General features: G+C 37.9%; 1 protein-coding gene across 1 annotated transcript in view; it reads left to right on the top strand.

The window, feature by feature from the left end:
• The first annotated feature begins 1,348 nt into the window (after positions 1 to 1,348).
• Positions 1,349 to 21,832, top strand: part of TBC1D22A (TBC1 domain family member 22A) — a 141,700-nt gene continuing 121,216 nt past the window's right edge. Inside the window, exons 1-5 of the mRNA XM_064702797.1 lie at positions 1,349 to 1,525; positions 3,944 to 4,000; positions 5,682 to 6,022; positions 6,715 to 6,894; positions 20,540 to 20,610. Of these exons, the coding sequence (XP_064558867.1) occupies positions 1,464 to 1,525; positions 3,944 to 4,000; positions 5,682 to 6,022; positions 6,715 to 6,894; positions 20,540 to 20,610 (711 nt within the window). The 5' untranslated portion in view covers positions 1,349 to 1,463. The remainder of the gene's footprint in view (positions 1,526 to 3,943; positions 4,001 to 5,681; positions 6,023 to 6,714; positions 6,895 to 20,539; positions 20,611 to 21,832) is intronic.

The raw sequence follows: 21,832 nt of genomic DNA, 5'->3' as shown, positions 1-21,832 counted from the left end.
TAGGCTGAATCTGTGTTTCTCTTTGATAAATATCAACAATGAACAAATAAAAATAACTGAAACACAGTTTTAACATCCATCTTAATGGTAACAATGGAATGTATGTTTTATGGATTTATCACTTTTTTGACTGTCACAAGAGAAAAACACTCCATTTTTGTATTCTTGCAGCAACAAGTATAATTGAAATTTATCTAGCTATGACTAAACAAAGTTCCAGTCATGACTTTGCAGGTTTCATCTCCCTTTAGCTAACAGACATAAATCATATTACTTTTCTTATGTTTTCCTTTAATGATACTCAAAGTCCAGAATGTGTAAGATGAATCCTACTTAAAGGACACAAATGGAGAAAGTGATACTTCTACAGCATACATATCTATAAAAGGCATTGAAATTACAGCTTTCACCTGTGGACAGTGATCTAGCAAGATCTGTGAAACATTTCATTTTTGTCAGTTTTTAGAAGGCAACTGCTAAAGTAAATCCCAAAGCAGAAGGAAACCTTTTTTTTCAATTCTTAAGAAATTACTTACACATGAATTACATACTAAAGAACAAAGGTTGCACTGCAGATCACGTCTTGTACTATATGCCAGTTTTTCTGGCTTAATTGTGGCAGGATGTTTCCTGAACAATTGTTTATATGTTAAATTATATGCTAAATTGCATTGAGAGGCAGCAAAAAATCCTGTAATTCAGCACTTGTTTCTCAGAAGCCATGGTTGAAAGAATAACATAAACCAGACTTATTTTGTTGGCAGAAGTGATGTATCCTTGTGATGTGATGTATTGCTGGGAAATGTACAGATAGATACATGTAAAACCCCTCAGTGTTGTATCATCCCAAAGCCTTAAATGAAATGGGTACAATGATGGGAGGACTTTCAAACAGAGGAAGCTTCAAGGCTCCCTGCTCTCCCCGTCCTCACTGTGTTAATAACTGGATATAAATGTAAAAAATAAAAGTATAAAAAATATGAGGATTTTGTTATAAACCGATGCCACCGATCTTCAGTTAGTACCACCATCCATTTACAAGGCAAGTTTTGCATTCTGAGGAGTACTCTGAGGAATTGCTCTGTACGGTTCAATCAAAGAGGACTGAAGTCTGAAAACGTCCCACTCGGAGAGCCGACAAGCAATTCCGGATTTACAGGAAAGCTTTGCCCGGGGAACACCCCGGGAACACCCCGGGCACAGCCCTGACCGGGCACCGGGCCGGGGCCGCCCCCGCCCGCAGCATCCCCTGGCTGCGATTGGCCCGAGCGGGCCCACCCGGCAGCAATCTCACTTCTGGTTGGCTCAAACTTCCGGGCCCCTTCGGGGGGCCAATAAGGCGCGGGGTTGTTTTCCCGTCCCAAGATGGCGGCGCTCAGTGGTGCTTCTGTGGAAGGGAATGGCGGGGAGTGAAGCCTGAGGGAGCGGGCCGGGAGCGCGGAGGGGGATGAGGTGACGCCGCTATGGCGAGCGACGGGGGCCGGAAGCAGTTCTGGAAGCGGAGCGGCGCGAAGGTGCCGGGCAGGTGAGAGGAGCCGCGGAAGGTCGGCGTGGCCGGCCCCTGTATGGCGCCGGGCCAGGGGGGCGTCCGTGCCCGTCCCGCTCCGCTGTGACCCCAACACCGCGTTCCTGCTCCGCCGGACCCCGCGGGCCCTTGAGTCCCCGCAGGGACTGGGTCCGGTCTGTCGCTGCTCGGCCGCGGGTCCCTTGTTGGCTCAGCGCTCGGAGCCCTCCGGCGCTGGGCGCCTCCAGTTGTGTTGGTTCTAGCTGTGTCAGAAAGGTTGTTCAGTAATTGTCAGAATGTGTTGGTTCCAGCTGTGTCAGAAAGGTTGTTCAGTAGTTGTCCGAATGTGCGCTCCCAGGCTGACATCGCTGTTAAAGGAGTTAACGTGATGGTGGGAACGTGTTCGCCGGGAAATGCTGAGTGGGAGAATGTTTGTAGCTCTCAGCAGGGCCGAGTTAGGATGTTTTGAAACTTGATACAAGTTGTGAAATTTTTGAAATGCTTTGTAGGAAGCTGTATTTTCTAGGCATAGAGAGGTGTTTTAGTTTCTGCTGTGTATTTCAAAACATTGTCAATTTCTCAGCTTTCATCTGAAGTGTGAGCAGCAGAGCAGTCGTTGTTGTAGTGCAAAGAGCTACGAGCACATTGTCCCATTCAAGATTTTCCAGGGAATAGATCCCCAAAGTCCTGTTAACTCTTTTGACTGTTAGATCAGCATGGAAATACATGTTCAGGTTATTATTTAGCAATAACATTCTCTGGTCTTATCCTTAAATTGTTCTCACAGTACAGTTTTCTATGTTCTTTTTGTAAGAATGATGTGTACTTGTTGCTCTCAGAGGACAGTAACTCTGTATTTTATACCCTTAACATGAACTCAGCAACGTGGTCTTGCTCATCATTTACCTTCTTACATTTTCAGTTACCCATAAGCACTAATTTGGAGTGCTTTTGTTTCTTTAGTTACAAACTAACTTTTTCAGTCCACCTATTGTCTTTTTTCTACTATGTTTTCTTTGTAACTTTGCTGAATCTCTTGAGGGTGAAACACTTGGAGCCTTCCTCCCTTGCACAGGATCTATAAATAGTTGCAGTTAATTTGCAGGCAACTGCAGGCTTGTGGAGAAACAAGGACACTGTGGAGAATGTGCTTTTGATTTTAATTCATTTTTTTCATGGCATGGAGAGGACTGTTGTTTTCTATTTGAGTGGATTTGCATGGCAGGTATTCACAGAGTGATGTAAGGAAAAGGCACGTGCTGTGTCTGTGGAAATGGGCAGTGACACCTGACCCTCATAGGAGTGTACAGCAGGGATATGCCTGTGGAGAGGATGGCATGTGATTCTGTGGAAAGGCTGGTGGGGAATTGATTTCCATGGAATCACATGAAAATCATTGAGAGTTTTGGTAAACCACCGTTTTCAGTCACCCCTAGGGCTAATTTCACTGGTGTTAATGCTGCAGCTCTTGTGAAAATCTAAGCCTCTCTTAAAATCTGTTTTGACTGTGGTCATTTTGGCTTGGTTCTATCTCAGATAAATCAGGTGGATCAGGTTTACTAAGGTTGGAATTATCCTTATGGTCTGGAAATAGTTTTTGGTGTGTCAGGAGGGCATGTTTGTTCTATGTGATTTTATTACAGGTTTGGGTAGTTGTTAATGTTGCATAAGATATATAATCAAATAATCATAATGAAATGTGATTGATTTCTCTTACAACTAGAGAGTTCTGTTGTAATAATTTCTGATATGGAGCCATATGTAAGTCTTGATGTGTCTTCTGTGGCCTTTTTTTATTTACAAAATAGTTTTATACCCAGTAACTGGGAGGTAATGAACTTTAGTTTGCAGATAGTTTTGGTTTTCACCCAATAACATGCTATTTTGTAGTGTTAGAGGCTAGTGAGTAAATCTGTCCTTGGAAGCTTGTTTCAAAGCATTCTTTTAGTACTCCTGTGTTTTATTCTCTAAACTGTCACCTGCATTTTTCTGTAGCTTTGTCGTCCTTGTACTTCAGTAATGGTTAGGAACTCTCTGGTTGGATTTTGGGTGACAAGGGTATGCAGAAGATTAAATCTCTATAGATATTTCTTTGGGAATTTTTAACTTTTTGCAAGAGATGAAGAAATGATAAATCTGAGAAGAGAATTTTTGTAGATTCTTATTGCAGAGTCTGACTTATTTATTATTTTAATTCCTGGTTAGAAAAATAAAATAGCCTAAAATAGCCTTAGCTTAGGTCTCAGAGTTCCTGTTTAGCAAATCTATGATTTTTATTAAATTACTTCTTAGTATGCATATCAATTGCAGGTTCATTATTTTTAGTTTTTGAAACAGACAACTGTTGGAATATTTCAGTTCTGTTTATTATTGACTATTTAACAAGAAACTCTTCCAATATTTATTATTTTTGTGATAACTCTCTTTGTTTTCCTTTAGTATCCAACATGTGTACGGAGCTCAGCATCCACCTTTCGACCCATTATTGCATGGAACGTGAGTTAACTTAATATTTAAATATTCCAAGTGTTTTGTGTCTCCTCTGTCTTCTCTTTTTTTTTGCTGTTGGCTGTAAAGTTTATTGTTAATCTTCCTTTTTCAATTTTTGTCATAATCTTGACTTCCCTGTTTTGACTTCTCCTTTGTGACTTCCTGATGGTTACCGTATTTGCAGGAACAAATCAGCTCTTTCAGATCTTAACTAACAGAGATTGCCAGCTGTTATTACTTATTTTTAATGCTTTATACATAGGAAATTGTGGTTAAGTAAAAAAAATAGTGTCACAAAGACAAGTATTTGGTTGGAAGGACGTCATGCTTCTACTAAATTTTTTCAAGGGCTGGTTTCAGATAGTACAAGAAGTAAACATTCTGGTTAATTTTCATATGATGCAGAGTTGAGGCAGTTAAAATGTGTGATCCTGAGGGTGGAATTAAAAGAAATGAGATTAATTGGCTCAAAATACGGAGGTATAGAGACACAGTAACAAAAACTGGAAGTTTATAGCTTGAAGTGACAGAACTAGAGAAAGACCTTGCTGTTTTGGACAGTGATGACAAGTCAGGTGAAAGTGTGCTGTAGCACCTGTTAGGGAAGATAATCCCTGCAGGACATAACAGAAACCTTGTACCTGATACTGTATGAGAACTGGGTAAGAACTTTTTCTGATTTGCAGTTCTGCCTGCCTTGTCTTAACAGAAAAAAAGAAAACCTAGCCCAGGTGGAGAGAGAGAGATCAGAAACAAACTCAAGAATGATCTTGATGTGATTCTGTGCCAGATGACCCTGCTTAAGTGGGGAGTTTGGGCCCGATGACCCTCTGTGATCCCTTCCCATCTTACCCATTCTGTGAAAGCACAATTAAATTAATGGCAGTAACTTCTTCATTTCTTGAGAACAGACTAAGAAACCCTCTCAACTTTATACCTTATTCAGCTCACTTCTAAAGGGAGATGGGATTGCTCTGCATTACTGTAAGTGAGAGCAGGTTCCAGGCTAGGGAGGGGTACTTGGTTCATATCTCACACTGCCTGTTGACAGAGGGGCAAAAGGTTGGGAGCTGATCAGGGTCCACTTAGACCAGTAACTGGAAGAAATATCTTTCCTCTGAGAAGAGCAAAGTTCTGAAGGAAATCCATGCTGGCATGCCTAGATGAAAAGGAATGATAGATTTAATGAGTTTTAAGGTGAGACTTGGTTTGTTTATGACAGTGATTGTATTGCATGATTGCTTATGATGACTTAGGAGTAGACCATGGCTTGATTTTAGCTCCTGTGCTGTTGTGCAGCAATTGCATTGAAAGGGCTGAAATCTGCAGAAATGGATGAAGCAAGAGCAGTGCAGCGTGCCCTATTTATAAGCTATTCTAGTAGTAATCCTTTCATGTGATTTTGGGGGTAGTCCTTTTTTTTTATTTGGGTTTTGTTTTGTTAAGAAAAGGGAAGGAAAGATTTGTTTTGCTTCTGTTCAAAGCAACAGTGTCAGTTTTTACAGCCTTTTTTTTCAGATTTCTTTAGCTGTATGTTATGGTGGGTGGATGTGGTGGCAACATGACTGGAGAGAGAAATATTTGCTACCTATGTAGTATCAGCTATGAACTTTCAGGGTTTGGTCCTACCCAGAATGTTTTGCTTCTTTACTGGTTTTGTAAATAGTGTTTATTTGTTTTTGAACAGCTTGATAAAACCAAGTTCAAAGCCACCTACAACTCCAGTGAAATTGAAGAAAGTCAGCACCTTCCAAGAATTTGAAAGTAACACAAGTGATGCCTGGGATCTTGGAGATGATGATGATGAACTCTTAGCAATAGCTGCTGAAAACTTAAATACAGAAGTGGTCATGGAAACAGCTCACAAAGTAATTCAGAATCACAGCAAGCTACAAGAACAGCATAAATTTCAGGAAGAACATCTACAGGAAGAAAAACAAGAGGAATTTGCACAGCTGACTCCAGTTGCATGTGGTGATAATAGGCTTGTTAAATCAGTCAGTGAAGGCCATACATCCAGTTCATTAGGTATGTTGAAAAGTGAAAAAGATCTTGGGAGTTAAAGGATGAGAGCTACCATATTTGTCCCTGTAAGACAGTAAACCCTTCCCAACCCTTTATTAATATTGCAGGAAAATACTGTTTATCACTAGTGATTTATTTGAGAGGAAGACTGCATGCCTTATGAAATTGTAATGCATGTGTGTGAGGGAAGAATAACTAAACTTTTTTTGGTTTTGCTATTTGTTTTTGTTTTTCACTATTGTGAAAAATTATAATTAAATTGTAATTAAAATATATTGAAAAGCAGGAGAAGATCATGCAGGTGGACTGGGATATTCACCCTCATGTGTTCTTTTCCATGGTTTTATACATGCTTTCAATTGCAATAATTGCGAGGTTCCTCAGTGGTTGTTTTTTTATTTTTTATTTTTTTTAAGAATGTAAGGGAGAATCAAAACAGCTTTTTGTAACACAGATTTTAGAAATCCATAAGACTTGCTATTAATATGACCTCTGATGTATTTTAATTGTGGAATACTGCTTCAAAGAGAAATGCTCCTTCTGCTAAATCCAAGTAATTTGAAGTCCAAACATCTGCTGTACTTGAGTTTGCATTTTTCAAAAATGTGATTGTTTTAAATTTACAAATTAAATTCAACTGATTAGTAATCTTCTCACTAGCCAAGGCTAACTGCCATACTTCTTTTTCCCTTCAGATAATGCTAGTGAAAATTCTGCCATGCAGAGGTCACAGTCACTTCCACAAACTTGCATACCTCCCTTGGCAAGTGGAATGGCAGACTGCAGCACCTCAGTTACTCCTGCATTAACTGAGAGAGAAGCGTCTCGGCTGGACAAATTTAAGCAGCTCCTTGCTGGCCCAAATACAGATCTTGGTGAGTGTTTCTCATAGGACCTATGAATTACATCTAAACTATTTTTAAACTGTAGAATTTTCCTGTTTGATGTACTGTCCTGTCATATGGTTTGGTTAGGATTTAATCCTTTCAACATTGAAAATTGATCTTCCAAAAAAATGAATAAAATTGGAAGTTTGTAGCACTCCTGCTTTTAATAAGTGATTTGCATACATCCTACTGATATATGTAGGGTGTTTGATGGGTTCTTGTTCTTTCTCACATTATTTCTTCCTAGCAGACTAATCTCTGTAGAAAAAAGCCCCACAGTATAATTAGCTGTGTTTATTGTTAATGCCTGATAAGGGAACAGCTTTGTATGTAAGTGTGATTTTCATGCCTGGAAATAAATAGGAGTGACAAACGATGAGGCGTGTAAGTATTGCTGCTTGTCTGCTCTGTGAGCCTTCTTCATGTTCACAGGCTGATACAGTGGTTCTGTGTCTCATCTGTGAGTGCTGACAACAAGTCAATGGCAAAACAAATGTATTGTCAGATAACTTGACTGTTCCCTTTGTTTACTGGATTTTAGCTGCTGAATAGTCAATACAAGTGCCAAGAGGGTATCACAGAATCAAATGGCTTTGTATCCCAAGTGAAAATCTGAAGCAGGATTAGTACACTCCATTTGGAGAACTTGGTGATTAGGAGTTGAGGGCAAAATAATGAATAAAGAAAATGTCTTAGAGGTAGACCATTACAGGAAGCTTAGAGAAAGAAGTAGAAATTGCATGTTTACAGTTCTTGAATTGATGCTCTTCTGCCTGGTCACTGTCATGAGGCTTCTTCAATATAATACAGTCTAAGTTGTAGCTCTTATTTATTTTTTTTTCCATCCTGTGTCTTGTTGTCAGATTGATGCTGGGGAAGTACAATTATGGAAACTATAATAACTGCATGAGACTGAGCATTTCAGTGAGTTATAAGATGTTCTTATGAAATGCAACTGTGAATAAAGAGAGGTGTTAAAACATATTTTACATAAACTTGAAAATGGTAATCAAATATCACTTTTTAGCCCTTTGATCTAAGAGATGTTGCGACCTTTGTGATTATGACTGACATGGAAACTCATAGCTAAAGAATGTTGTGATAGTAGAAATCTTCGTTATATAAGGTTGCAAAATCAGAGGAAAGACAGAATTCAGTTTAAACCTATCCATTTCACTTTTGCTGTTTGTTCAGTTTAGAATACTTTACCAGTAAATCAGATTTATGGATTAAAGTGAAATAATTTTGGGAGAAAATTTCCAGTCCTATTAGGAGTGCAGTCACCCTGTCTGTGGTGACTTAGTCAATATAAAACAAACAATATTTTTTTTTTGCTATTGAACTTTATGAATCTCACCCTGAAATATATGTAAGAAAGTGAAATATGAATATGCTTCCTTGATATTAAAGTGTGAAAAATATCTAGTAAGCTCTCAATATTATTTCTTGTACAAACCACTAAATAATGCCTTTTCTACATCTGTTTATAGGAAGCTTGTTCTGTCTCTTGCTGTACAAACTGATAAGTACAGTTTGAAGTTGTGTGAATAGAATTTTATATCCAGTTTTGACTTTTTTGATGCAAATATTTTGACTTTTGTATCTGGAATATGTCCAATAGCACATATATCTATCTACAGGTAATACATTATAGTTTTAGTGAAAGAAGTGGACTCGTTATTCATGGCATGCAAGCTCTTGATGCTCATGACGCTCTCAGGAGTAGCTCATGTATGATAGTAGTGCTTGGACTGAATTCTTGGTGTCTTAGGGAAAGTGTGTGTGCACATATATGCAAATATGTATATGCTTATTGCTGTATGCACAGTTCATCAGAATCTGGTGGGTGCATGTCTATATACATTTTTAATGTTTGCATTTTTGGAAGATGTTCGGTTTAGCTCTGTATTACAGTGAAGGTTATGTTTAAAAGGTGTTCTTGATTTATAATGACAGCAGTAGCCTGGGAAAGTGTTAGAGGTTGTGTGTGGTGGACTTTTTAATTTTTTGTTGGGGTGGTTTTTGTGTTGGGGTTTTTTTTTTCTTTTCCTGTTTTCTTCAGAACAATACTGGAAATGTATTAAGGCAGAAGCTAGGCAGTAGGCTCCAAGCTAAAAGTTGTGGTGAGTAATATAGGGATAGGTGGCTTTCCTGGTGCAGATGGCTTATTCTGTCTGTGTGTGTGGGGGGTGGTGTGGTATGTGTATGTTTTGTGTTAGACCCACAAATAGTTGGGCTTTGTTTGTCACAGTGAATTAAATTAGTAGGACATGGAGACATTTTTGTAAATATTTCTCTTAATTTCTGCAAGTATTAGGCTTGGTTTTGCTTGGAAGTAGAAGTAAACTGAAGTCAAGTATTTCTATTGTATTTGTTTTCTTGGTATAGTTTCACATTTTGTTGAAATAGATTATGTAACAAGTCCTTTCAAAGCAAAATAGAAGTAAGTTAATTTCTGGAACTTGTAGCCATGTCATGGGCATATTCTCTTATCATAACAAGAGAAATCAACATTGACTGTGAATACAAAGTAATGCAAATGACCTTGAAAGCCTTTGACTCACACTTGAATAATCATCTTATAAAGGTGGTGTAAAATGCAGTTTTAGTATGTATGCCAACTAGAGGTGTGAAGGAGTGTGTTCTTTCACAAGAGAAATCTCAATAAGATGAATTATGTGTATAAATTTGGAAGTGAAGATTATTTTAATCATTGGAAACCACTAACAGATTTTGGAGTTGGGTTTGGTCCACAGGCTGGCTACTTTGAGCTCGTGGAAATAGGCAGTTACTGCAAGTAATGTGGGCTGGTAGAAGGAGCCTGTTGTAAGAAGCAGTTTGGTTGGATGGGCACTCGAGGAGTGACCCCTGTCCATTAGATGGTAGTGAGATGTGTGCGTGCAGGTCAGGAAGCAGAGTGGGGCTGCTGGGAGGATGGCTGAGCTCAGGAGACAGCTGTGGGGTAGCTGTAGGCTCTGTTTGTCTGCATAGCTGCTGACTCCTGCTAGTGCATGCCAGCGTGTTCAGCAGGAATAATTCACAGTAGTTTTGTGCAACAAACCTGTTTATGCTTGACTTGCAGTTTGCTGCAGACTTACTGAATTTCAGGTCTTGTGTTTCCTTGTAATGGACCTTGCATTACTAAGTGAAGATGGGCTTGCAGAATTTTTGCAAACAGTTGCTTGCTTTAAGTGGGGGGAACAGAACTTTAACAAAGCAGTTTGCGGGTAATATTTCTGAGAAGAAATTTTTCTTTCCTTCACAGACCATTTGTACATTTTAGAGGAACAGTTCTGCTGTGTCTATCAGGTTTCCAATTAAAGTTTGGTTCTTTTTGTTAAACTTGTGTTTTTTGGTAATCTTGTAAAATGTTTTAGGGAGATGTTTACTGTGCAAACACAATGTAAGCAATGTTGATAAAATCTGACAAAGTAACAAACAAGTTATTGCATACTTGCAACTTCACCACAGTTGATGTATGATGGGTTACTAATATAAATTTAAAAATTAGCTGATAAAGGCATTAAGGAAGTGCTTTAATTTTCAAATCAACTATTTTTCTGTTTTTTATACATATATGGCTAATTAGTAGCTAATTGGATGTGAGAAATGTGTTTATTTAAGTAAAATAACAACCAGTGATAAACCTGGTGTGTTCTGTTCTCTTCATTTAATGAAGCTTCAAAACATTGTATTGCTACCGTTATGCAACATAAAACATGTATTATTTCAGAGTCAAACCAACTAATTTCTTAAATTGTCAAATTGTTTTGCATGTTAGGATCTCTTTTTTTCCTACTTAGTCATGACAAATCCCAAGCTGAATAAAATATGTTGAAGTTTTAGCATACTACCTTGGTAAAAATAATAGAAAGCCCTGTAAAAGCACCCATGAGAATTGTGAAGTATTCCCATGTTAAATTTACTCCAGCTGCTGTACACATTCAAGAGCACTTTCCATTGTACTTTTTAAAAAACTCATCTAATTTTCTTCCTCCTTTTGACCAGATCTCAAAAAGGAAACCTTTTCAGAGAGTACTGGAGGCTGCTGAGTTGGGTGCTGTCTTTAGCTAGTCTTTTGCTATGGAAGTAGTGGATAATGTTGTGAAGTCTTACAGAACTTGTAAAGAATAGCTGAACTTTGGATTTATCCGATAGTAGCAAAAACTAATTACATAATTTTACAGGATTTAAAATGCTGTAATCTCAGATTATTTTGTAACAATAGCTGGTTTTCTCTGTGTGCTGTAATAAAAGAATTCAAGAGTGGTTCTCTAGAGATTGAATTCAGAAAGAAAACATGTTAGATATCTCTTTTCCCCATCACAGTATGCTGCTGTATTGTTGCAGCAACTTGAAATAGGATTTTCCTATTCATGGTCACATCCATTGTAGATTTATATTAAACCTGATCTAACATAGTAATTACCTTTTCTTTCACTTATGGCTCATAAATCTAGTATTCTGTAACCAGTCTGTTATGTCCTATAAAATTGCTTGCCAAACTGGTGCTATTGAAAAGTTTCAATAACTTTACAAAATACATTAATTGAGATGAACTTGATTAATTTTGTTCCCAGCTTCATTAATTTATCTGCACTAAGCTACACAGTGATTTATCTCTGTGCTCCTGGTACATCCATGTAATTTAGAATTTTAATGCCCCCTACAGCTGTGAATTACTTGTAGTTGATCATGTGAGCGCCTATTCTTCTTTCAGTTTGTTGATATATAGTATAAAGTTAACGTGTCCTACTGCTGCTTCATGTGATGTGCTATTAGTCATGTCTGTCTTTTCAAATTATTATCACCAAAAGGTGTCCTCTCTGATGCTTGTCCTGTTCTAGTTAGCTTTTTATCTACAAAACGTGCTTTCCTATTTAGCTAATAAAAATATTATTAACCAGGCAGTATTGTACCAATAGATTTTGTAATATCTTTTTTTATTAATTCAGAGTCTTCTGAAAGACATGAATGTTAAATATCCATTATTTATTCCCTTTTTAGTTACTTGTTGCAGGATTAGTATTTTGTCTTCCTATTTTCTGTGGGTTGGTCTCATAACTTGTATTTTCATTTAATAGTAGGCATTTATTCTGATTACTGCTCTGGTGAAATATTTCAATGTAAAGGTATTAATTTATGATTTTTCATTGTAATTAGATGATAATAGATTCTTGAAACAATTTTGAGAAGATTTTGCCTAGTTTGTTTCTTCAGGATGCATTTCTCTTCCTTTGTTAAGATTGACATAGTAGTTCCAGACCTGTGCTGATTCTGGTGATTGCTCCAGTTTGGGTGCAGGACCTTACACTTGCCATTGTAGATCTTCATGGGGTTTGCCTTGGCCCATCTCTCCAGCCTGTCCATGTCTCCCTGGATGGGATGTGCTCCTTCCAGCAAATCCACTGTGTCACAGCTTGGTGTCATCTGCCAGCTTGCTGAGTGTGCACTCGGTCCCTCTGTCAGTGGCATCGAGGAAGACACTAAATGGTATTGGCCCCACTGTGGGCCTTTGTGGGACACCACTTGTTACTGGCTTCCACTTGGAGCTGAGCTATTGACTGCAGCTCTTTGGATAAGGAACTGACCAAATGTCTGCATCTTACAGCCCATCCCTCAAACAAATCTCTCCAGTTTTAGTGGCAAGGATGTTGTGGGGGACTGTATCAAAGGCTTGCAGAACTGTAGTTTAGTTTTAGATTAATGTTGTTTTTTAACAAGGATTTATTAATTTTGACTTGAGTGAAGACTTCTTACCTTTATGTGTTCCAAACACCACCTATCATTGATTCTAAGTTTTTATTGAGGGGGAAAAAAAATATTAAGACTGAACCAGCTGCAGCTCCTGTTAACAAACAAGATAATCCTTCCCTTTTCTCAGTTCTGAAAAAGGAGCCTGTCACCTAAAGCTTTACCTTTTTTTTTTTGGTCAAGAGTTTTGGTATTCAAGTATGACCAAAATAATAAATGGGTAAGAGGCATTGTGAACTGCACAGATGAGCCTAGTTCTGAGGTTCTGGATTTCTTGTCTATAAATAGAAGATCTATGGGATTTTTGTTAGTATCAGAATAGCTTAGAGGCTAAGCTGTTTCTTTTTGTATGGATGTCCACAGGGAACATTTCAGGTTAAAACTATTGATCTGTTCAAAAAGAAGTGTGCTCTTAGCACAGTTGTTAAAACTCCCATGTTATACTCATGGCTCTATTAATGAAGAGTGGAGTTCTGTACTATGTCTTTTTCCAAGTGGATTTGGATGTAGAGAATTACAGTGGGACCCCTAAGTTCAGCTGTTGTAAAGGGATTACTGTTAAAAAAAACCCAAACAAACACTAAATTCTCATTCAAATTTCTGTGTACATGGAAAAATTGCCGTGGTAGATACAACTAACTGATCATCAAAAAAGAAAAGAGTTAGCATTCTACTCCTGATTACAAGATTGGTTAATTAAAAGGGTTTTTTTGTGTCCGTTAAGTTTTAGCAGAATTTTTAGATGATCATTGCTCTGATTTTTGATCAGGTGTTCAGGTGTGAGTCTTAGCCATGTGGTGAACAATACAGTGAAGAGGGGTATTTTAGTCTGGATGAACTAGGAGAAAGAAGTATTACATGATGAAGTGTTCTTGTAGTTTTTGAGTTTGTATGGCTGTTTGTTGGTTTGTTTTTGGTGTGCCATCTCCCTTCCTTACCTGAGAGCATCATGAAAGCTGAACTTAACACTTTGTGAAACCTGTGTTATCCAGTAAAATACATGGGTGAGAAGTTCAGTGTTCTCTCTTGAAGTCATAGACTGAGGGAGCAGCTTTGCCTCTTCCCATGATGTTTTGCAGACTTTGTGGCATGGGAGGGACGTAGCAGGAATGTCACCAACAAGACTACTGAGAACTCTGAACATGCTGTGTGTCCTGAAGCTTTTGAGCATCAAGATTAGCAATGTGCATGTTGTAATGAGTGGCACATACAGCTTGTAAATCAGTTTACGAAGGCTCAAGGAAGTATAATTAATCCTTTAGGTTTTCTTGCCAGCATCTCTTTCACTATTAATAATGTTGAAACATAAGTCATTGTTACTTCATTAGCTGCATGCCCAGAACTGGAAGAAGTACATAAAACTTCTCTGGGCTGGTAAACACAGTGGAGCAAGTTTCACTGTGTATGTCTGTGCTGCGCTGCCTCCCTGTTGCAGATTATTGGTTAGGTTTGCCCTCACGTGTGTTTTAGCTACAATGGACAATTACTCTGGATGTGATGTATATTTGCAGTTAACTGAGAAATACTCACATGGATTAGAGGTTAAGGGCTAGCCTTATACAGGAATTTGGTATAATAGAACCTATAGTAAAGCTAAACTAAATAATACTTCCAGTGCAACCACTGAAGTAAAGACTCGTAATTAAATCATTAAGAGCTGCTTTTTTATTTAACATTCAGAATAGGGTATAAAAGGTTTTCCCTTAGTTGTACATGAAAAGTTAGAAACTGTTTCAATGGCAAAACAGTTGATATTGCACAAAATTTGGATGTTTTGGGAGAACTATGAAAAACATCTGCTGCTGCCACAGTTGTTCTCCATTACTTATCATTTCCATCACTGGATCACTGGCTTCACATGTTGCAGGTCTTGGCAATTTCAATATTCTTCTTTTTGTCTTAGTTTACCTAATCACTTGCTTTCTTGTACCTTGTAAAACCAACCTCATCTGCTTCTGTTTCTGACTTCTTATGTAAAGTAGCAGACAGGATGTACTTCCCTACTCTTTTCTAGCAAAGGCTCTGAAAAGGATCTTACCCTGTATTTACAAAGGTGGATTGGACTTTATTTCCTGTTTCTGCAGCATTCAGAATAACTCTTTGTTCCATTGAGAAGATTAAGGGCAGTGTTTGATTAAAAAAAAAAAAAAATTAATGAAGTGCCTAACAGAGCTATTATTCATTTTGAAAACCAGTTGCTGTGGTTGCCATAGTAATAACAAGCTCTGTATTAAAGTTATTTTCTATATGTACTGCCTGTATTATAACATGCTGTTGGGGGAGCTGCAGTTCTGTGCATCTCTGCTTTTGAAAGAATTTTCCAGCTTTTTATAGTTAAAATATCCATGGAATTTATGTTGCAGGAACATAAAACATGTAAATCTAGTTTATCATATCTATCATGGAGTTGCTCATGCAGGCCATGACTTCATGTAGCCATGTATAGTAATCTCAATGAAATAACAGCTGTATCAAAAATGAATAATACATACAGAGAAACTTTGAACTCCTTTAATATTTCTGATTTCTTATATATTTGTAATGGGTAGAATGATTAGCTTGTAGTTCCAGGAAAAATACTTGTCGACTTGGTTGTTTGGCCTCATGTTTTAGGTGTAGTGGGTAGTAACTCCAGTAATTGCTTGTACAGTTAAAAGCTGGCAAACTAATGGCGTGTTTTCTTTGTAAAATTCTCCATGAAATATTTATGGAATATAAGAAGTCTTTAAATCTAAATGCAGTTAAAGGATAGTCCTAAGATTTCTGTTAGAACAATTGCTTTAAACTTTTTCTTTCTCAGAAAGAGGAAATTTATCTGGAAATGTACTGTAGTAAGCCAGATCAAATTTTTTCCTAAATTAAGTTATTAATATTGATTTGAAGCATTTTCATACCACATTATACCTTAATAATAAAATATCCTAAAGCAATGTTTCTGTGAAGAGTAACTGCTGTCTCCTAAGCAGAAGTGATAGTTGGCTAGTAGGAGCAAATTGAGATATTTTTCTGTCTAAAATCTATGGGGATTTATAAATTCTTTCATACATTGGTCACAGAATTGGTCACAGAATTATGTCAAGTAATGAGGCAGCTGAAAAACAGACTAACAAATGGGGTTTAAACTGTTTTTCAGAAAGTATCCTTTTAGTTTGAGAAAGAGTTCACAGGGTTCAGACAGGGTTTTACAGGTACTGTTTTTGGATCTGGCTTATTTCAGCTGGTGCTTTGCTCGTTCTTTTAACAAGTGATTGTGTCTGTAATTAGAATGCTTCCAAGCGCTCATTTTCTAAAGAATTGTTCTGGAAGTTTAGGAAAACATTAATTGTATTGAAAAAAGAATATTTTTGCTGTACTCTCTTGATAGAAAATGTGTGTCTGATTTGTAGGTGCTGTTAAAACTCTTTTGTAGAAAGTCTGTGCTTGGAAACATGCTTGGAGACTCAAAACTAGGATGTCTAATTCCTTGGGAAATCTACAAGGGGAAGGAGTTGCTCTAATGACAATTAATTGATGTTATGCTTTGACTAGGGAGAAAGTATTTTAATTAATTATTAAACTATTTGTCATTGGCTGAAACGTTACAAAGTTCATAAAATAGTTTGGGTTGGAAGGGACCCTTAAGACATCTAGTTCAATACCCCTGCAATTAGCAGGGACATATTCAACTAGATCAGGTTGCTCTGAGACCCTCACCTAAACATGTGATATTCACAACTCCTCTGGGCAACCTGTTCCAGCATTTCACCATCTTCACTGTAAAAAATTTCCTTACGTCTAGTCTGAAGCTACTGTCTTTCAGATTAAAACCATTACCCCTTGTCACATCAAAACAGCTGCTGACAAAAAGTCTGTCCCCATTTTTCTTATAAGCTCCCTTTAAGTATTGAAAGGCCACAACAATGGCTGCCCAGAGCCTTTTCTTTTCCAGGCTGAACAACTCTCAGCCTGTCTTTATAGGAGAGGTGATCCAGCTGATGCCTGATGCCACAAGCTAAACAGTTTCCTTTAATGAAAGTTCTTCATGGTGCAAATACAGCTAGATACACACAATACAGTGTGACAGTTTTATTAGTTTAACAAATTAGCATACTTAAGAGAAATCATCCAATTAGAAGAACAATTAATTAAGTAATCTCCTTTATGTTTCTGGCCCCCACTGAAGCTGCCCCTAGCTTCTAACCCCCCATTATTATGGATATAATACATAGTGACAAAATAGTGGTTCACACTACAGAGGGAAGACTAAATAAGATTCCAGAAAGGTTAGCTTATTGTTCCAAAATTTAGGTAATGGGGTAGAAAAAGTAACTATAGTTAGTTGAGGAGCTATATAACTATATAATAGTAGTCTACAGAGCTACAAATATATGGAAAATGTAAAAAACCCAAAAATCTGTTTAGCATTACAGCCCCTGATCATCTTCATGGCCCTCTGGACTCACTCTAAAAGGTCCATGTCTTTCTCTTGCTGAGGACTGTAGAGCTAGATGCATCACTCCATGCCCACCTGGAGGTCTCACCAAAGTGTAGTAGAGGGGGCAGAATTACCTCCCTTGACCTGTTGGCTATGCTGCTTTTTGAGGACACGTTTGGCTTTTTCACCTGTCCAGCCTCTCGTCCACCAGTACCCACCAGTCCTTCTCCCATGTGTATTGCCCTAATCCCTCCATCCCCTGGCCTGTAGTGATACTGGTTGGTTGCCCCAGCCCACGTGCAGGACCTTTCACTTGTTCTTGTTAAACCTGATGACATTCCTGTGATCCCACTTCAACTTGTCCAAGTCCCTCTGAATGGCATCCCAGCTCTCAGCTGTGCCAACCCCACCAGTCAGCTCAGGGTCACTGAAAATTTGCTGAGGGTGCACTTGATCCCACAGTATGTGTCACCAACATGGAATGACACTGGGCTCAGTATGGACTCCTGAGGGGCACCACTCATCCCTGATCTCCAGCTTGACCATCACTCCCTGGATGTGCTCATTTAAGCAATTCTTCATTCACCAAAGAGTCCATCCATCAAATCCACTTCTGTCTCCAGTATAGAGAAGGATTTTGTGGGGGACCATGTCACAGGCTTTACAGAAGTCTAAATAGATGACACCTGTAAAGCCTTTCCTTGTCCACTGATAGTCACTCCATTGTAGAAGGCCAAAGTGCTGCTCAAGCAGGACTTGTTCTGGTAAGCTGTGCTGGCTGTCTCAAATCACATCACTGTCCTGCCTTCACAGAGCTTCTAGGAAGGTCTTCTGTTCCATGATCTTCCCAGGCACAAAAGTGAGGCTGACCAATCAGTAGTCCCCAGGGTCCTCTTTTTAAAAAAAATTAAGTCTTTAGTGTCTCAAGGTAACCTGAGAACTGGATTGTGACTATTTCAATTACATGTGGTTATTTAATTTTTAGGAACTCACCTGTTGAGTCATTTGTAAGAATAAAGCCCATCTTAAAGACTGTAATAGAGACGCTGTAAAATTTAGTTATGTATGTCTAATAAAATGCACATGTAATTAATGTATTTTAACAGCAGTATTAGAATTTAGCTTCACTGTCAGTCTTTTATGTATGTCTAAAATGGTACTCCTGTGTATATGCTTCAATTTTTTTTCCTCTTCACCAGAAGCAATTTTATTTTATGTTATATTAACATTAGTCTAAGCCTTCCAGGAATAACTTTGGTCCTGCTGTTGTAATTGCTGTTGGATAGGGCAGGGTCCTTTGTTTTCTTTCCTCTTGTTTTGGTGATGAACCATCAGAGGAAAGCATAATGTGATTTGATGCTTTAGCAGTAGTGCCATGCAGGGATCAGACTCTGTGCTTTTGGGGTTTGCTACTACACCTGATAAGAATTCTGGCATAGCCCCTTTGAGTTTTGCTGTGTGCTCTTTGTCACTGGCAAAATAGTAGTTGAGGTCACTGTAGTGAGAAGTTAGGGCCGGAATTCTCTGTGTTTTTTTGGATTAGTCTGGGATCCTGGAATTTCAGGTGGCTGTGATATAGGACAGCAGTCAGTGTGAAGAAATAGAAACATGACATACCCAGGGCTAATGGCTTGTGATGGAATTGACTTAACTCTCAGTTGTGCCATCATCTGGCTTACAGTCCTCTGTCCTGAAAGCAATTACTGTACCACTTATGAAAGCAAAACCAGAAACAAAAGCCTTGAGAAAGTTCAGAAGGATGGCATGAAAACAGAGCAGAGTAGGTTATTAAATGCAATAGAAGGTTATTAAATACAATCCAAAATGTAAAGTTCTGTGTCAAATAAGGAGAGCAGAGCAGAATATAAATCCTGTCAGGCCAAATGAATGGAAGCATTTCTAAAAGAGTTTGAGAAACAACTTGGAAACATATAAAACCTAGCTTTAAATGTTTTTCTCAGATATGTTGGGAGAAGGAACATTGCTGAAGATTTTGTAGGCCCAGCAGACAATCTAGGTGTAAAAAGAGCTTCCAGAGAGGATAAGGCAGTGGCAAAGCAATGTAAATAATTGTGTTCAGCATGGAAGAATGTAGGGATGTATTCACTCCCAAATCTTACATGATGGATAAATAGAGAATCTGTTTCAAATAAGTTATGTTGTAAAAAACCACATCATTTGTCCCTGGTTTTCATTTCCATGACCAGTGCTGAGATTTCCTTCCAGAAAGAGCAGTCCTTTTGAACTCACTCCCATCATGTGTGTTTCTGTTTGAAATTACATGATAGCCCAAGCTATCCCTAATCAAAGGAAGTGTATGTTCATTGCAGAATAGCATCAGAAGGGGAGGGAGGGAAAATCAGCTGTGTTCCAATTTGCTTTTGTATTTTCTATCTTTGGTCTTAAATGAGTTACCTAAAAGTAAGTGGAATTTTTATACTGGGTGATTTGGGATAATCTGTCACTCAATCATATGCTTCACATTTCTGATTGTGACAGTAGATCTGCATGTTTTCCTTTTTTATATTTACTTTACATGTGCTGTTTTCAGATATTGGTATCCATGTTTGTGCATGGATTTCTATTCAGGTGAGTTAAGAGTGGAGCAAAAATATGGAAAGGTGAAAGATTAGAGTGGGTTCGGTTGGTATAGAGTTGAGAATTGACAACTGTGTTACTAGAAAATAATAAAAGTGGTTGCTGAGTTACAATTTATTTTCTCTTTTCTTCATATACTAACTACATAGTTTGTAAATGGTATGATTGTGCATAAAGGTAGCCAAAACTTGAAACTTGAGCAAAATGATTGTGTAAGGAAGTAATAAATTAATGCACAAGATAAGTTTTCATTCAGCCTGGACACAAATAGATTAGACCCAATAAAGCATATTTGTTCATAAATACTGCACAAGGACAAGTAGAGCAGGAATATGCACAGCTGGAGGTTTTGCTTTTGAAGACTTGAGGCTTTCATTGGTATTAAAACAACTGGAGCTAACTGTTATGCTTTGGGGTGGAAGGGAAATACATATATATATAATTTGTAGATTGTTTCGTTAAGGTAGATATTATCTCTTTTTTTCTTGTTTTTGTTCATAAACTATACGAAATACTGGTTTTCTACTCTTATTCATATGATATGTTTATTCTCAAAAATATTTGGAAGAATAAAACATTTATGTAGTAGGTTGCCAACTGTGACAATATAAGGCATGTATACCAAACAGTAATGCTGAGAAATACTCCAGAGAGTTGCCTTATCACACTCAGTACCTATTACCATAGGTGTCCCTATGGATAGCAATTATCCAGTATTTTAATTCATTAGGATTGCCCTATATTTCTGTAATAACTGGATTTTCTAAGACCATTGTTGTGAATGCCTTTATGCTAATTTGAATGTATCTGTGTATGTAAATTTGTAGTAATTTCCTTGCTTCTCATGAAACCATTGTGTTTTAATAGATGAATTGAGAAAATTGAGTTGGTCTGGCATTCCCAAACGGGTTCGTCCAATTGCATGGAAGCTCCTTTCAGTAAGTTGCATTTTTTTTTTATTTTATTCTTCCTCTGCCTTTAGTACTAATAGCTTTTTCAAGCATTGCAAATGATTTTGCATGAATTGTAATCCATCAGTGGTGGTTGGAAATGTGTCTTGTGCTGAATTGTAATGGAAGTTATGTTCTTTTACTCAATTTCCGGATTAATCTATCAAACTGAAAGGAGGGGGATGAGAAGTAGTAGTAAATCGTGCCGACTGTATATCTTTATTTTTCAGCCTGGCTTTCTGTGAAAGTAGGGCTCGTGATAACAGTGGCTTCTTTCAACCAGTTTTGATGGAATGGTGGAGAGTTCAAACACAAGTACATTCTTAACGGTTTTCTTGAAAACAGACACATGGCAGGGAAAGCAAAGACTATCAGCGTCCTGCGAAAGGCTTCATTCTGACTTCGCATTAAAGTAACTGCAAGAAAGGATTAGCCCTGTAGTGAGGAAAAGCAGTGATAGCATCTATAGGTTTTTTTTGGCTGATTCTTCTGTAGTGCTTTAAGATGAACAATTCTGAACCACTGTGTCAATTGAGATGTGGCATTGGCTTTCCTGATGTCAGACCTGTGAGACAGTTCAGAGACCATCTCAATAAAAAGCTAATCCCTTTTTCGTGGTGTGAGTTTTTGGCTGGCTGAGCACTCTTCTCTTTCCCTATGGCCAGAGGATATTGCAATGGCTGTAGCTTGGGAGTAGGTTGGCTGAAGTGCCATGGAGGTGTTTCAGTTGGGCATGTGGGGAAAAGCTTGTGGAAATATGTGATTCACTGGGTTTGGTGTTACAGAATAGGATTTTTTTCATCTTGATGTTTGCACTATGTTTAAAAAGATTCTTCTGCAAAAATGCAGTTCTTCATAGAGGTATTTTTCATGTCTGTCTTTTCAGCTATAATGCTTGTGATGACAACTAGTTAAGCATTTTAGCTGTTATTTGTCTGCCTGTGGTTGGGAGAAAGTTTATGAGGATGTTTGTGTAAAAAAGAAGCAGAATTCTCATGATGTCTGCTCTCCAGAGGCTGTGAAAGACACTTTCTCAACAAATCTTTGTGCATTTAAGAACTGTTTAAAATTCTGAATTGTACACACACACCAGTTTAGCACTATCGAATTTCTCAGAGAGTAGACTTAAATAGCTTTGCTTTTTATAGAATAATTCTGTAGGGAATGCAAAGTATTTACTTCAGATTGACACTGATTTCCAGTGACTGAA

Source organism: Zonotrichia leucophrys, chromosome 1A (genome assembly GCF_028769735.1).
Source record: "Zonotrichia leucophrys gambelii isolate GWCS_2022_RI chromosome 1A, RI_Zleu_2.0, whole genome shotgun sequence".
NCBI classification, from domain to species: domain Eukaryota; kingdom Metazoa; phylum Chordata; class Aves; order Passeriformes; family Passerellidae; genus Zonotrichia; species Zonotrichia leucophrys.
The sequence above is the reverse complement of the archived record's forward strand: the minus strand, read 5'-3'. Positions and strand labels throughout refer to the sequence as shown.